A 15,764-nucleotide genomic window follows, 5' to 3' on the forward strand; every position below is an offset into this window, starting at 1 on the left:
TCGGCAGAAGGACGGCGCCCTTTCCAGGCTCCGGGCAGCCATGGACGATGCCGTGGAGGACGCCACCCGAGACGTGAGTGGGCTCTGTTCATGGTTTCCAGGTTGATTCCCACTGAGGCCTAACGCGGTGTTCTTTCATGCAGAAGCAGCTGGTGGAGTCAATACGGTCGCAGCTGCTGGAGCTTCAGCAGACCTGCAGCTGCACGAGGAGAGGACAGGAGGAGGAGGGGAGCAGGAAACATCAGCCTGACTCTGTGGAGGATGAGAAGCAGCGAGGAGCAAACAGGAGAGGTGAGGGGAGAGGAGGAGGAGGGGGAACATGGAGAGCTTGTGCTGAACCTTCATGCTCCTATCATCATGTTCCTCCTCAGTGGTCCTGGAGGAGGAGATCTGGAGGCTGCAGGAGGAAAATGACAGAAAGAACGAGGCCATCGTGGAGCTCAGAGGGAGGGAGGAGGAGCTGCAGCAAGAGAAGGCGAGGCTGGAGGAGGAGCTGAGGAGCCGGGTGGCGGAGGTGGAGGGGCTGAAAAAGGAGCAGGTGCTGCTGGAGGAGCAGCTGCTGGCGCTCAAAAGTATGTAGACGGGAACATCAGCATATGCAGCACACACGTCCACGTACTTTTGTTCATCACAGAGAAACACTGAACTTATCTCACTTTGTCGCCTCTCCTGACTCCTCCCCTTTCTGTCCTGCTGTAGACCTGGACGAGTGTCCAAACTGTGACACTGTGTTGGTGTCTCTGGAGGCGGAGCAGAGGGAGGCGTCCAGACTGCAGAAGGAGAACAAAGCTCTGGTGAACGGGATCTTCCAGCTGCAGACGGAGGTCTTCTTCTTCTCCTTTTCCTCCTCCTTCTTTTTCTGCTGCTTCTTCTTCTGCTGACGGTCTTTGCATCCCTCCAGGTGACCAGCCTGCAGGTGCAGCTCAAACAGCAGACTGACAGATCCGACAGCCTATCAGAGCAGTTCAAAGCCACAAAGACCCGCCTCCACGACCTGGAGCACCAGTCAGAGGAGAAGAACAACTCCATCAGCAGTCTGACACAGGAACTGGAGCACCTTCGACAGGAAGTGAAGGTTCTCTTTTTTTGTGAAAGCCGGTTGGTTGATCCTGGATCGTGTTCATGATGACTCACTGGCTGATGTGTTCAGGAGGAGGAGGGGCAGAGCAGCAGCGTTTTCCACGCCGCCATGGAGGAGCTGAAGAAGGAGAGCGAGGCGGCGCTCCAGCGCTCTGCTCAGAAATCCCAACAGATCGAAGAGCTGCAGACAGACAAGCGGCGGCTGGAGGCGGAGCTTACGCTCAGGTGATCGATATTGCCACCAATCAGGTTTTATCGATCCATAAACAGAGGTTGAAACTCTTCTTCTCCTCCTGCAGTGAGAACAGGTGCGCTGAGCTCAGAGAGGAGCTGGCCAATCAGAGAGCAGAATTCTCCCACCAGCTGGAGAGCCTGAGGGCGGAGCTCGATTCAGAAGGCAACGCCCTACAAGCAGCATTTCAGGACAGCGAGGAGAGGAGGAGGCAGCGGGAGATGGAGGTGGGAGGTAAGTAACCAATCAGATGAGCCGAAGGGGACGGTCAGCTGGCTGCTGCTCTCAGCTGATTGGCTGATGATGTTGTTTGTGTGTCAGAGCTGCAGCGAGTCTTGGATGAGAAGGAGAAAGGTCTGGAAGAAAGCCGCCAACAGGTGGAGACGCTCAGTCGAGGTAACGCGCTCTGATTGGTTACCTGAAAACTGTTTCCTGTTAACGCTCACGTCAGGGCACACTGTGCGCGTGTGTGTGTGTCTGTGTCTGTGTGTGTGTGTGTGTCTGTGTCTGTGTGTGTGTGTGTGTCTGTGTGTGTGCGTTTGTGAGTCTTTGGTTTGATTCCGACCTGTTTTTCCTGTCAGAGCTGCAGAGGAGGGAGGAGGAGGAGAACAGGGCCATGGAGGAGGAGACGCTGCCTCTGGTGGAAGAGCTGAAGAAGGAGATCCAGAAACTGCAGGAGAGGAGACAGGAGGAGGAGGATGGGGGGGGCAAGAGGATGAAGAGTGGGGAGTGTGAGGCAGTGATGAAGCAGAGAGACACTCAGGTAAGTCAGTCTCAAAAAGTACAAGAGAAGAAGAAATGCCGACGGGTTTTCACGAAGGAGCGTTCTGCTTTATGTTTTTACTTTTCTTTCAGGACCTTCGAGACTCTCCTCTTAGGTCCAACATGGCCGCCAGGAAGAAAACTCCCAGAACCACGGGGAGGAAGAGGAAGAGCTGCGAGCTGGAGGTAGGGCGGAGCCTATTTAAGCCTATCGCTGTGGTTGTGTGAATAATTAAGATTTTAACCCGTCACTGCATCCCGGGTTAAAATCACCACGTGTTAGACTTTTATCGTCTTCTGAAGTGCGGCCTCATCTCGCCTCACTGTGCCAGACTGGCAGGTTCTCGCCGCCAGCAGCCTTCTCAGCACGGAGGAGTCTAAGGGCGCCGGTATACTCAGTCTATCCGTTATACAGCAGGAAGCCGCCACAGTATTCTCCTGAACGACAGGTGCCGCCACCAGCATCACCTCGACAAGCTGACGCTCCGTTCTTCTTCTTTCCTTTCGTATAAATCACCAGAGGGTGGAGCCGCCTCCCAGAGTGTGTTTGTTTGTGTGTGTCTCAGGCGCTCTGACATGTGTGTGCTGTTGTGTTTCAGGTTTTGGTGCACAGTGAAAACAAGAGGAACAAACCGAGGGGAAACGCCCGTTGCGTTCAGGTGAGCCGTCCCAGCCGACAGGTAGATGAACTCACGCGTCCTCAGAGCCCTCACCTTAAACCTCCTTCTTCTTCTGTGGTGCAGGAGAGAGGATGCGCTCTGCAGAAGATTGAAGAGGCGATCCACACCTCACCGTGCGTCCTGGGCAGCAAAGGTCAGCCACACCTCGACCACCCAGCGCCAGCAGGGGGCAGCGCTGAGCTGCCACCGTGTCTGATTTTATGTTACAACAGAAAGTTTAGCTGAAGTGTTTCTAACAGGCTCGTCAGGCCCTGCGGCTCCAGAGCGAACTCACCGTCCCGTCCTCTCTGCAGATAAAAACATAAGCTCGGTGGAGAAGGAGGCGGTAACCGTGGCAACCAAACCCCGGCGAGGCCGCAGGAAGCTTTACAATATGGACCCGTGGGCGCCGATGGTGGACTCGCCACACACGGTGAGACGGAGTCTGACTCTGAGGCACGAAGCAGAGTCGGCTGTTTGTTTCTAAATATGAATGCGTCTTTGTTTGTCCCGTCAGACGCCCGGAGCAGCGGCGGAGGATCGGGAGAGCGACCACAGCATCATGAAGAGGAAGCTACGCTCTCAAACCTGCAGGAAGTGACATCATGATCGATCTTTAATGTGCGGCGTTCGTCGTCTGTCATCAGTTTGTTTGTTTGTTTGTTTTTAATGTTTGGACCTTTAAAAAAAACAGAAACCCACCAGTTCACCTTTGTGAGGCTTTAAATTTAAGGTGGAATTGTTTAAGGTGGATCTCTGTGACTGCTGTGATGTAAATAAAGGTGAGCTGAATCATGTCCAGGTGAAGCTTCTTTCAGCCGCACTCACGTGAGGTCGTCGACATAAAGACAAAGTAAATGTCTCGGTGAGCGGTGTTCGGTCCGTCCCTGCAGCGGGCGGAGGCCGGGGCGCCTCCTCGGTACGTTTGTGCTCGAGCTCTGAGTCTGTCTGCAGTGCCTCAAAGGGATTCATGCTGTAAATAAAGTTTTACTGTAGCTTCCTCAGTGTGTGACTTCACTTCCTGTCTGGTGCTGAAATGTGGAGATGTCACATGAAGGTTCAGACTCCAGTGTTTGAGGGAGTACCTGAGGCGGCTGTAGCTCAGGAGACGGAGCCGAAGGTTGCTCCACTCTGTCCCTGGGCAACACGCTGACCTCTGAGTCGCTGCTGACGTGTTCACGCTGACGTGTCGGGGTGGGCGTGTCAGATAAAGTGGCTTCAGAGGTCTTACCTGAGCCACCTGGGGCTCCTTCAATGACATCACCTCTGCTGGCAGCGAGGACTCGAGGTGAGCCGCAGAATCAGGATGAAGCTGCTGATTCCTCAGCTCAAGCTCTGACACCAGCAGCTTCTCCTTGCGCTGGCTGACCTGCTGGGTGGAGGAGGGCGGAGCAAAGTTGTCCTCGCTGTTTATTTCAGGGTAAAGCTAACGTGAGCTGGACGACCGCAGAGCTCCAGCTGATCCATGAAGAAAACGCAGGAGGCACAAACTGAGGCACAGCTTTTATTTTCCTGTAACACGTTACAAACATCAGCATCACTCAGACTGTGACATCACGCTCTCCACCAATCAGCAGCGTTTTCAGCCCCGCTGCTCACACGCTGACATCTACCAGTACCTGTCTCAGGTACAGGTAACCTGAGTTACACCTGAAGATGATTCTGGTCCATTCACACACTCTCTCACACATAATGAGGCAGCTCAGACAGGAAGCTGTGAGTTTCTTCAACATTAAAACAAAATCATTCGTTTTCATTTTCAGCAGACTAAAAAGATTTCACTTCCTGTGAAGTCATCGTTTGATTGACACCTGTCAGCCTGTTTAGCCGTCTGCTTGGTTTTGGTGTCGGGGAATCTGATTGGTAGGCTGCGTTCACGCTGCAGGCGAAAGCATCAAATCTGACTTTTGTGACCCTGTGCGACCATCTATCCGATCATGGTGTGACAGTGTGAACGGCACAAATCCGATATCTTCACATCCGATCTGGGTCACTCTCGTATGTGGTCCTGAGTCCGATACATATCTGATGTTTTAGAAAGCTGCTGTTTGATGGTCACGTCGCATTAAATCCGTCTTTTACGTCACTGACACGAGACAGACGCCGATTATCAGCGCCGGAGAAGACATGGCGAACGCTTCCTGACCATCCAGTGAAACTGCTGGGAAGACAATGTTGGAGAAACAACAGCAATAAGGATCATTGTTTGGCCAAATGTAAATAACCAAACAACTTTACAACTTAAAGGAAAATTGGGAAACGTAAGGTCGGAAACAAGTCTTTACATTAAGGCCATCAGTCACACATACTGTTTGGTCTGGGTGTAAACAGAGCGCGTTGTGTGTGACGTCTTCTTTTGCGCACGCGGCCGCTCTGAGCGTTCACACTAGAGCGCGTTTGCTGTCGCATTTTATTTGTAGTGTGAACGAGCAGACAAAACAATCAGATTTGATCAAAAAATCTGAACTGAGCATCAAGACCTGCAGAGTGAACGCAGCCTGAGGGCTGTGAGGTAACACCTTCCTGTTGAAGGTGACGAAACCACCTGATTGGTCAGACAGGCTGAGGTGGAGGGGCTCGGGTTCCCTGATGACAGTTTTCAGAAGATTGCAGCAGCACCGAATCTGATCGATGGCGGCAATGGCGAATTCCAGTGACGGCGGAAAGAATGACCGCGCTGGCCAGCAGAGCGGCGCCGCTGAGGAGGAAAGTGGCTGTGTAACTTCCTGTAACATCAACCAGCCAGCCTGCAGAAAGAGAAGAAGAGTTTCAGGTGTGACATCATCAGCAGGCGATGTCAGAGTGATGTCATCAGATTTCAAATATCCAATGACGTTTGTGAGGACAATTAGACGCACGGTCTTTAAACACATATTTAAAATTTAAGTGGATTTAAAGTTTTTTCTCTTTTAAAGATGGATGAAGCAGGAGGGTGGAGCTGTTTCCCTCACCTCCAATGGGCGGGCTGACCAGGTAAGGTATGGCGTGGAGGAAGTAGACAACGCCCAGAGCTGAGGACAGATACGTAGTTCCGACCACATCAGACGTCACCACTGGGATCAGAGCCACGTAGGCGCCGTCGAAGTAGCCGTAGAGCATGGCAAAGGGCACGAGGAGCGGGAACGAACAAAGTAATGGCGTGAAGAGGCAGCAGAGACCCTCCATCCCCACCGAGAAGACGTAACAGGCCAGGCGGTGCGGCTTCAAACACCTGAGAGACAAACAGGACGCCCGACGGCATCAGCACTCAAATGTCAGCCATGTTTGTGTGAACTGTCCCTTTAAAAAGAAAGCGTTCTGCTGCAAAGTCGAGTGGGCGTCTCCATCGCTATCACCTGCAAACATCGTGACGCTCGCTGTGATGCTGAAGTCACGCCTGCACGAGCTCGAAGGCGCCGAGCAGCACCAATAAAGGTCAAAATCCTAAACACAGAGCGACACGCCGGACGTGTGCTTTGAATTCTCGCAAACGTATCAAAGATGAAGTAAAATCGAACATGGAGGAGACGACTCGCAGCTTGGGTCAGGTAAATGGACTGATTCTCATTTAACACTTTTCTACTCACGCGGAGTACTCGGAGCGCTCAGTCACCCAATCACTGCCATTCACACAAGCACTTTCCAACTACATCCACACTCCGAGAGCAACCTGGGGTCAGTATCTTGCCCAAGAATACTTGGCATGCCAGGGATCGAACCACCGACCTTCTGATCGGTGACCTGCTCTACCTCCTGAGCTACAGGAACCCCAAAGCACCTAGTTGAAGCACCTTTGGCAGCAGGTACAGCCTCAGGTCTTTAAGCGTCACGTGTGGACGGAGTTCATCCTCCACCAGGACAATGACCTGGTGGAGGATGAACCTTCACCCTAGTCTGAGGTCCAGAGCAGTGGAAGCAGGAAGCACCTGCGCTGAGCCCCGAGAGTCACAGGAAGGCTAATAAACGTGCTCGCGCTTCCCCTCTGGAACGAGGCTGTAACGTGTGGAACAGGCCAGCGTCAGTGTTCGTCCTCGCGCACACTCGCCTTACCTTCTGTCCGTCAGCCAACCGAAGGTGATGTTCCCCACGATGTCGATGACCCCCAGGATGGACATGAGGAAGGCGGCGTGCTGGTGGCTGATGCCGGCACTCAGGGCGTAGGGCACCAGGTAAACGAAGGGGAGGCTGCAGCCGCTGGCCAGAAACAGGAAGGACACGGCCAGACCCAGAAAGTCAGGCAGCAGCAGGAAGCGGTACTCCCCACAGGACAGGAGGCGCCACATCCTCCTCAGCCTGGGGGCGGAGCTTTCAGGTGGAGGAGGCGGAGCTAGGAGGTCCACAGAGTCTTTGGGAGGTTTCTCCACGTCCTGCTGTGAGATGTCACCTGCACCAGAACGCACAGGTGAGTCTGATTCTGATTGGCCCGCTGAGGGAACATGTGATTGATGAGAACACCTACCACACTGCTCCTCCTGCAGTGCTATTGGTCGGAGCAGCGCTCCACAGACGCACAGGTTTGCAACGAAGGCGCTGAGGACGAGCAGTGCCCCCCTCCACGAGTACAACTCGATGAGCATCTGCACCACCGGAGCCAGCACGAAGGTCCCGATCCCGCTGCCCGACATGGCGACACCGTACGCCAGCGCCTTCCTCCGCTGGAAGTAACAGCCCACCAGGGCGATGGCGGGGGTGTAGCACAGGGCGAAGCCCAGACCTGCGGACAGATTTTACGTGTCAGCATGATAAAGAGCACGCCGCTGTAAGATGGGGAGGACATGTCTGAGTCTGACCTGTCAGGATCCCGGCGCTGAAGTAAAGCATCTCCAGGCTGGTGGCGAAGGAGCTGAGCAGGAGGCCGCAGGAGGCCAGAAGGCCCCCCGCCACCACCGCCGCCCGGCCGGAGCAGCGGCTCCCCACCAGGCTGCCGACGGGAGCTGCACATACAGACACGCTCAGCCTCACGTGACCACAAGAACCACTCTGTGATGTCTGATTGGCGGTACTCACCACACAGCATGGTGCTGCAGTCCAGCAGGCTGTGGATCCAGGCGGTGGCGGCGTAGTCGGCCCCGAAGTGAGCCTGGAACTCCACGAAGAAGATGGAGACACACCTGCAGACACAAGAGAGGGTTAACACTGCCCCCACCTTTGACGCTCGGCTGCAAAGACACACCATGACTGTCCCTGAAAAAAGTTTCAGTGCACTACAGTACCCATCATTCTTTGCTGCTGCTCAGATTTAAATAGAATTTCTTCATCTTTTGCAGTCAGCTGACTTTGTAAGTAAGTAAGTTTATTTATTAAGCGCTTTTCACAGACAGGCAGTCAAAGCGCTGCACACAAAGATTTGTAGCTCACTGATTGGATGTTTCTTGCCTAAATGCATCTTGGGAATTGTAGTTCTCCCCCCAAAACAGACTGTACATAAAGATGGACGTAAAGTTAAGTCTTCAACGTGCATTCTCCCTAATGCTGATTAGAGTCAGAACAGGAAGTAGGGAGGGTTTAAGGCGGCACTTCCTGTAAACAAAGCATAGTCAGGGCAGGCGTGTGTGTGTTATGTAACGTGTGCCAGTCACACATAACTTCAGGATTAATGTGTCGTTGTATAACTGCAGTGAGAAACATGGGGGACGGGCCTGCTCTCTCGCCTCACTGTGAGGACATAACACACGCACAGACGCACAAACACACTCTTTCACAGCGAGCTGATGGAGGGGAGGCGGAGCTTTGAACACATGTTCATGTTCCACAACAAAGACTTTAACTGAACAAACACACACATCCACACATGTGCAATAACACTAAGTGCAATAATCTTTTCTGGCATCGTTGTATTTTTACTCAGTTGTATATAGCATTCGTATTCTATTTTTATCTTATTGTATATTTTTATTCTATTTTATTCTACTGTATATAGTATTTTATTTTATTCTATTCTGTACAGCTGTGTACTGTATTTATTCTTATTGTATTCTAATTTTTGCCTCATAACTTTTGCACTGTCCACTTCCTGCTGTGACAAAACAAATTTCCCACGTGTGGGACTAATAAAGGTTATCTTATCTTATCTTATGTTTCTGAGAAGTTTTCCAGCTGCAGCAGCAGTCGCGCCGGTCTCCGGTCGGAGCAGGAAATGTGGGTCAAAGGTCACAGGAGGAGGCCGCGTGTCTCTGTGTTTAACCCATTCAGCCCCGGGGGCCAGGCCGCAGCAGGGCGGACCCGGCGCCTCCGGTAAACTTCCTGTTTGGAAGAAAGGAATAGCATAGACGATCCGGTCACTGCGGGCACCGAGGACTCCTCCGTCAGACGCGTCCACCCGGGAAGCACAGCTGAGTGTCACTAATTACTGGATGGAAGCAGGTTTCCTTTGGCTGACAGCAGTGTCAGGGCGTTTCTGAAATGTCAACCGCTCTGCCGTCCTCAGGGGGCGGAGTCTTTAACGACAACATCACAGATGCGGCTGGTGGTGCAGCGGTGCAGGTGTTTGGTGTAGGGGGTGTGGGGCTGTAAATCCCCCGAGCGCAGAGCGAGCAGCAGAGCTCCAGAGTCTTTGAGCTGCACGTGTCCTTCACATACAAAGACGCTCTCCTGCTGGAGAGCTCTGCTTTTAGCTTGGAACGACGTTCTGAGGGTAGAAGGTGAGCAAACACCGGCGAGGCTGTTCGGAGACGATCTCAGAGGGAAAACCGGTCACGCAGCTTACTCCTTACGAGGAAAAAGTAATCTGAGTACTAAGATTAACTGAACCTGAAACAAGCAGCCTGCACGCACTGTGGAGCCAATGCCAGCTCAGCCTCCCCCACCCATTAAAACCAGTTCACCCCGACACACAGCCCCATCTCCCAGTGAGACCAGCTACACGCACACACATAATTAGATGTTGACTGCTCTCAGATCAGTGTCACGTGCTGAGAAACGGTGTGTTTTTGAATCTGTGTGTTCTGGTTTCTGCCTGGTCTGACTGGTGCTCTGCAGGCCTGCGGTAAACATGCTTACATGCATGCTTACATAACATATTCTTAAATATTTTATTAATAATCTTAATCTGCAGAATAACGAGGAACTACAGTGTAAAATAGTGCACACCCCATGCCCCCCTGTAGACACACCCCTGTATGTGCTGAAAATACCTGTGAGGTGTTTTTCCTGTTATTATTCCCCGACCTGCAGAGTGTAATACTTCATCATAAACACGTAGCACTAGCTGGTGTGATGGTACTTATAGTGCTTTTTTACTCAGTCTGTTTTCACACACTTCATTCAAACGAGATGTCCCACCGATGACCCACTCTAACAAACAAGCCACAGGTGCCCAATATAATTATAAGTTACTTCTACTGAGCATGCTCCTAATGCAGGGCGTTCAGACTGATGGTGTGGATGTGATGGTGAATGAGGCGGAGCAGAAGTCGCATCTTTTTGTGCAGAGGGATGAATTCTGTAGACCTCGTCAGGCATGTTTGAGGCTCATACTCTTTAAAACTTTGGATGCTAAGTACCAGCAACAAACACCATCCACAAACCTGCAGCAGCTCTCTGTGCGCTCTCACTTCTGTGCAGAATTGTGAATCAGTGATTCTGAGAGGCGGTTGAACTCTGGCCCACACATCCTCTGGCTAAGTGCTGAACTCCACCCAGCTTCACGCTAGGGCTGGGCGATATGACCTAAAATCCATATCGTGGTATAATTTGAAGCATGTGCGGTAACGATATATATCGCGATATATTCTTTTCTTCTGTATAACGTATTTTCCACACTTAAAATCCTTTAATGTTCTCAAAAATCGAGAGTGTGCCTTATGTATGACTTCTGGTTGTGCTTACTGATCTCGAACCGATTTTGGCTGCAGAAATCTGTTAAAAATGTTTTGATGGATGTTTAGAGCATTAAGGCTGCCGTAGGGAGGAGCTTCACGGAGTAATATTGGTCCAAAACTCCGTCAGCTTCACGTCCCAAAGTCAAACGAACACTGAGAGTTAAAAACGGTCTAAATTCTTTCATCTTTAATTAAATCATCAGCGTTGCTGCTTTACCAGGTGTAACAATTAAGTTTAACATCCATGAAAACAGGATTTATTAAATGTAACAGAGTTAGAAGTTAGCAGGAAGTTAGCTCGCTAGTTTCCACCTAAACATGACATAGCATGTTCTGACTGAGAGATTTCTGAAGCTAATTAAAACGTACAGCTCTGCTGTCACTTCCAACATAAATGAAGACAGAAAACTAAACAGCAGTGGGCCAAAGTTCAGTCAGGAGAACAACTGAGATCATTCATCCACAATACGAGGTTAGTTATTGATATACGGCAACAACATGGGAACAAAGCAGCTGCGAGAGGATTCAACATTAATGAATCAATGTTACGGAAGCGCAGTTTTTGGCTTTCCCCATATTTCAAAAGTGCTTCGCCTCTTTGCTGTGACTGTCACCCGCCATAATTTGCAGATGATAATGGTTTTAGCCGCTGCGACGCTTTCGACTAAAACAGGCGCAGCTTGATGACATCATCAACATGCGCTATCACGATATAGTCAAAATCTCTGTCGTTGGCCAAATTTATATCGTTTCTATCATATATTGTTTATATCGCCAACCCCTACTTCACGCCACCCAGCTTCAGGCCTCAGACGCTTTTTCACACGCAGCCACGTCACTAATTAATTAGGGATGGGTATCGTTTAGGTTTTATCCGATACCAGTATCAAACCGGTACTTTTGAAACGGTGCCGGTGCTCGAACCGGTGCTTAAAGAATGGAGAACACAAAATTGGTCCAAAAACCTCTCATGTTCAGCTGTTTTTTGTAAAAAGATAACAATGTTAGCCTTTTCTGCAGCTATGGGGCATATATGGTATCACTCTTGGCTGGAAGCAGTGCTTAAACAATGGAAAAAACACAAACTTTGTCCAAAAACCTCTCATGTTTAGCTGTTTTCCACTTTTTCTTTGGTCATTTTAGCCTTTTTGGCCAGGGTGAAGGGAGTATCTGCCATCAAACAAGAAGACAGCCGCATGTAGCTATGATGGTGTTTGCTAGTTCACCTTACATGCATTAATGTAATAACGTGGTTAGCCTACTCAACGTAAATTACACACGAACAACATTAAGCTACTCACGCAGAGAAGAACGGCTGCTGCTGCATCATCATCCTCATCATTTCTGCTACACTGGCAGGGCTAGGGGCCAGGACTCTCCTCTTCATGTTTTTGGGGGATGTTGCTAACTCCGGGTCAGATAACAGGCACCACACCCGCAGTAGATGTGCTCGGTGTGAGGTCTCGCAGCAAGCTATCAAATACGGCGCATTTCTCAGCTTTTAAAAAAAACTCTATGCGTCGCCAGGTGTTTCATCAGATTCTTGGTGTTACCTCCTTTGACAGTATCACAGTATCAGCTTAAAGCACTTGTTGCTGCTGAGTTTGCATCTTTTGCTGTGAAGTACAGCCAGACTTTGCCTTGGGCATTTTTAATCTGAAGCTCTGCTCTAAAAGAACGTACGTGCCTGGACCCGCCTACTATCCTCAGAAATGTAAAATGATTGGCTAGAATCCAAAGTGTATCACAGCTCAGGCGGAAAAAAAATAAATGTGCGCTGCTTTTCGGTCTGGTTACTACCGTTTATGTCAGAACCGGTGCCATGATACCGGGACCCATCCCTATAATTAACCTCAGTAATTGGCAGATGTTTCTCCAGCAGGTTTTTTTAAAAGTAGTACACAATGTTCCTTTTTTGTTGCGTGTGTAACAAAGAGAAACATGCTGCTGTGTCACAGTGAGAAGACTGGTTTTAATTTTAGGGCAGATCTCTGGACCGTCTTCTGTTGAATGGTTAAAGGCTGTTTGGCAATCGCTCTAATTGGCCTGAAGTCCTCATTACTGAGTCATGTCACAGGAATGTTGTCTGCATGTCTTTGATTCTTCTTTCACTGAAGATTTTGTCTCTGAAAATGTTTTGATCTCTTTAAACATGTCCACATACACGCTCAGGTGCCTCTTTAAAGGTGTATCAGGGCCATAATGAACCCAAAGTGACCTCAAAATGCAAAACAACAGAAGCGATTCTTGCCCGTCTCTTTTATGTTTGCACAAATCAGTAAACTCTGATATAACAGCCAGTCTAACAGACACCATCATCTGTAGCTACACTAACACGGCTGTGTGCAGTGTTGGTGTGGACATCCACGATCCCTCACTCTGTGCACCAAGACTGTAAGGGTCCTCACACAGCTATAAAGACCAGTATATGGATGTGCGTGTGTGCGTTACCTGGTCACTGCACGTGTGCACACCGTCACCATGAAGCAGCATCCAACAATCACCCACCCCCACCCGCCATCCGGCGGTGCCCCCCGGCTGTCCCGCTGCTTTCCAGCAGCCATCGCTGCAGCTTCACCACGGTGGCTGACCCTGGAGCTTCTGGTGCAAACCTGAAGCTGGTCAGCTGCTTCACAACAGCAAAACAAAGGTAAAAGTGTGGCTTGGACCGCAGGTGATCAGGTATCCAGGGGCACTCAGCCCTCCCCCAATGAGGGGTGGAGATCGGCCAGGTGAAGCTGGGTGGCAGAAGGACAGAAGAAGGAAAGGAAGACGCTCAGATTGTCTCCAGCAGATTAAAAGTCTCCTTCAACTTCCTCTGAGTCGAACCCAGTAGAGTCCCAGTGGAGTGACAGTGAAGTCCCGCCACCCTAATTCTGTCTGTGGGTCTAAAAGTTCCTGCGGTCAATGAGTGACACCCCCCCACCCCCCACCCCCCCTCAATCATTAACCACACTGTGTGAACGCTGAGGCCCCCAGCCCGGACCTGATGACGGCAGAGTCAGCAAAGAGTACTGCTGCGAAGGGAGCGCTTAGTTCTCCACACCCTACCTCCCCCCAGGGCCAGGGGTGGGTGGGGCTGACTGAAGGGAGGATGTCTCAGGTGTCGGGTGACGCAAACAAGCATTTCCAGTCAGACAGACCAGAGAGACCACAGTGTGTTCCACAGCAACCAGTGTGTGTCACACCCGAGGGGTGTGCTATACACCAGGACCAGAACAAAGACTGGGACCAGAACAAAGACTGGGACCAGGACCAGAACAAAGACTGGGACCAGAACAAAGACTGGGACCAGGACCAGAACAAAGACTGGGATCAGGACCAGAACAAAGACTGGGACCAGACCAAAGACTGGGATCAGGACCAGAACAAAGACTGGGACCAGAACAAAGACTGGGATCAGGACCAGAACAAAGACTGGGATCAGGACCAGAACAAAGACTGGGACCACGTCCAAACTTTAAAGGAATATGTAGAGATCTGAGACAGACACGACCGTCTGCGGTGTTCTTTAATAGAGCATGAAGGTTGAATAAAACCAGTATTTTCACCATTTTTGTGACTAAACACATTGATATGAAAACAATGGCCTGCTGGACTCTGTGTGGTTTTTTAAAGTCCTCCGATATTTCTGTCTGTCTCAAATTTCAGATTCTTTCTTTTTTCATGATAAATAAGATCAAACAAATTTAAAGGCTTTTATATTTAATATAAATTTAATATAAATATTTATTATAAATAATATAACTCTTCAAAAACCGGCAGATCTGAGACAGAAGGACCGAAATGTGTTTGATGAGAAACTGAATGTGTCGTGATAATCAAATGTACAAAGTTCATTAATTCACTGGTTTCCACACAAATAACATTTCAGACAACAGCAAATGTTCTGGTGCGTTTAGTGTTATCACTCTGAGACAGATGGCCAGCAGGTGGAGCCCTCCACCAATTAGCACGCTGAGTGTGATCACCTGTGAAACACCTGGTGCATGAGCCATGTGTGCACCATCAGACCAGCGTCACCAAGCTTGGAGTGAAAGTTGACACAGCTGATGCAGGTAATGATGCAGGTTATGTCGGTGTGATCAGGCCTCACTGTGACGCTTACAGATGGCCCAGGATGCTGCTGCTCGCCTGCTGACAGGGACAAACACTTGTTGCTTGTTTATCTTAGAGTTCATTTAAAAATGTTATGTTTGCTTTTAAAGATTCGAATGGCCGAGCTCCTACGTACCTGGCAGGCCTTCTGCACCTGCGCACTCCACAGAGGTCTCTCAGACCGCAGTCACTCCTCGCTGTCCCCATGTGGAGACTGAAACACGGGGGTCGAGCTTTCGCTGTTGTGGCCCCCAGATTATGGAATAAGCTGCCCCTCCACATTAGGCTTTTCTCCAGATTCTGCTCCTAGTCCATTTTAATCTTCTTTCTTTATTCATTAATTATTCATTTTATCGTTATTTAATTTTCTTTGTCTGTTTAATGTATGTTACTGTGTTTTACTGGAAAGAACTTTAGCTTCGATTTTATAAATAAAGTTGGATTGGATGTGTGCAAACTGCAAAGACAGCTCACATCTGGATCCATGTGCATTTGTACACGTGTGACTGCACTTTACTGCAAACTGTGTACGCACAATAGGAACGTGTTTTCCTGGATAACGTCAGTGTCTGCTGCTCTTTCTGTTTCTCAGTCAGAGCTGTAAAGAAATAAAGAGGACCGGCCTCCACCTTCGCTGGAGGATGTGAGCCGGGGTGTTGTGATCCGGCTTTCCAGGTTTAGATCAGTGATTCAGTCAGCTCACGATAAAAAACACGAGTTAGAAAAACTGGGCCAAGTTCAAAACGGGACATTTCCACAGACACGTGCCGGCTGTGTCTGATTACGAGCAGTTCAATAAAACCCTAAAACCTGCTCCTCTGTGTGGATACTGCAGTGACTCGGCCCCTTGGACGCCTTACTGCTGGTCGTGTGGCTCCTCCTCAGTTAATGTTAACAGTGTCAGGCCTCCTGCTGTGAAAGAGCCAGAGCCATCATCGCTATCCTTTTACTTTGTCATGCTGTTTGGACCGTGCACAACCACATTTCAGTGACTGATTAACAACGCGTGGGCTGCGGGGTTGTGCAGTGTCGTGTATGCAGACATATTATTGGAGCAGTTTGAGCCCTTTGACTGTCAGTTGTGTATAAATGTGTGTGTCCAAAAGCTGCTGCATCCTGTTTGAGTGAGGTTAA

The 15,764-nt window shown here is 49.9% G+C and overlaps 2 protein-coding genes across 4 annotated transcripts in view; one reads left to right on the forward strand and one right to left on the reverse strand.

The window, feature by feature from the left end:
• Nucleotides 1-3,530, forward strand: part of LOC308390236 (kinesin-like protein KIF20B) — a 16,095-nt gene extending 12,565 nt beyond the window's left edge. Inside the window, exons 19-32 of one of the 2 annotated variants that reach the window (XM_080872005.1) lie at nt 1-73; nt 144-291; nt 372-572; nt 700-824; nt 902-1,075; nt 1,151-1,305; nt 1,380-1,546; nt 1,634-1,708; nt 1,894-2,075; nt 2,168-2,260; nt 2,674-2,733; nt 2,818-2,887; nt 2,994-3,166; nt 3,251-3,530. The exon at nt 1-73 is cut by the window's left edge and continues 47 nt beyond it. In XM_080872005.1, the coding sequence (XP_080728131.1) occupies nt 1-73; nt 144-291; nt 372-572; nt 700-824; nt 902-1,075; nt 1,151-1,305; nt 1,380-1,546; nt 1,634-1,708; nt 1,894-2,075; nt 2,168-2,260; nt 2,674-2,733; nt 2,818-2,887; nt 2,994-3,166; nt 3,251-3,334 (1,780 nt within the window). In that variant the 3' untranslated portion in view covers nt 3,335-3,530. The remainder of the gene's footprint in view (nt 74-143; nt 292-371; nt 573-699; nt 825-901; nt 1,076-1,150; nt 1,306-1,379; nt 1,547-1,633; nt 1,709-1,893; nt 2,076-2,167; nt 2,261-2,673; nt 2,734-2,817; nt 2,888-2,993; nt 3,167-3,250) is intronic. The other variant, XM_080872006.1, reaches the window with a different exon arrangement.
• A 140-nt stretch (nt 3,531-3,670) lies between these two features.
• slc16a12b (solute carrier family 16 member 12b) lies at nt 3,671-13,463 on the reverse strand. 2 transcript variants are annotated; one of them, XM_080872024.1, is made up of 7 exons: nt 12,984-13,463; nt 7,720-7,823; nt 7,503-7,646; nt 7,172-7,426; nt 6,763-7,096; nt 5,685-5,944; nt 3,671-5,480 (listed from the first exon to the last, which is right to left on the reverse strand). In XM_080872024.1, exons 1-7 carry the CDS (start codon nt 13,094-13,096, stop codon nt 5,287-5,289), a joined length of 1,404 nt encoding a protein of 467 aa, XP_080728150.1. In that variant the 5' UTR covers nt 13,097-13,463; the 3' UTR covers nt 3,671-5,286. The 2 variants fall into 2 exon arrangements, with proteins under 2 accessions (XP_080728150.1, XP_080728149.1); XM_080872023.1 differs by having other exon boundaries at nt 6,763-7,426.
• Nucleotides 13,464-15,764: the final 2,301 nt, after the last annotated feature.

Source organism: Rhamphochromis sp. 'chilingali' (assembly GCF_963969265.1).
Source record: "Rhamphochromis sp. 'chilingali' genome assembly, chromosome: 22".
NCBI classification, from domain to species: domain Eukaryota; kingdom Metazoa; phylum Chordata; class Actinopteri; order Cichliformes; family Cichlidae; genus Rhamphochromis; species Rhamphochromis sp. 'chilingali'.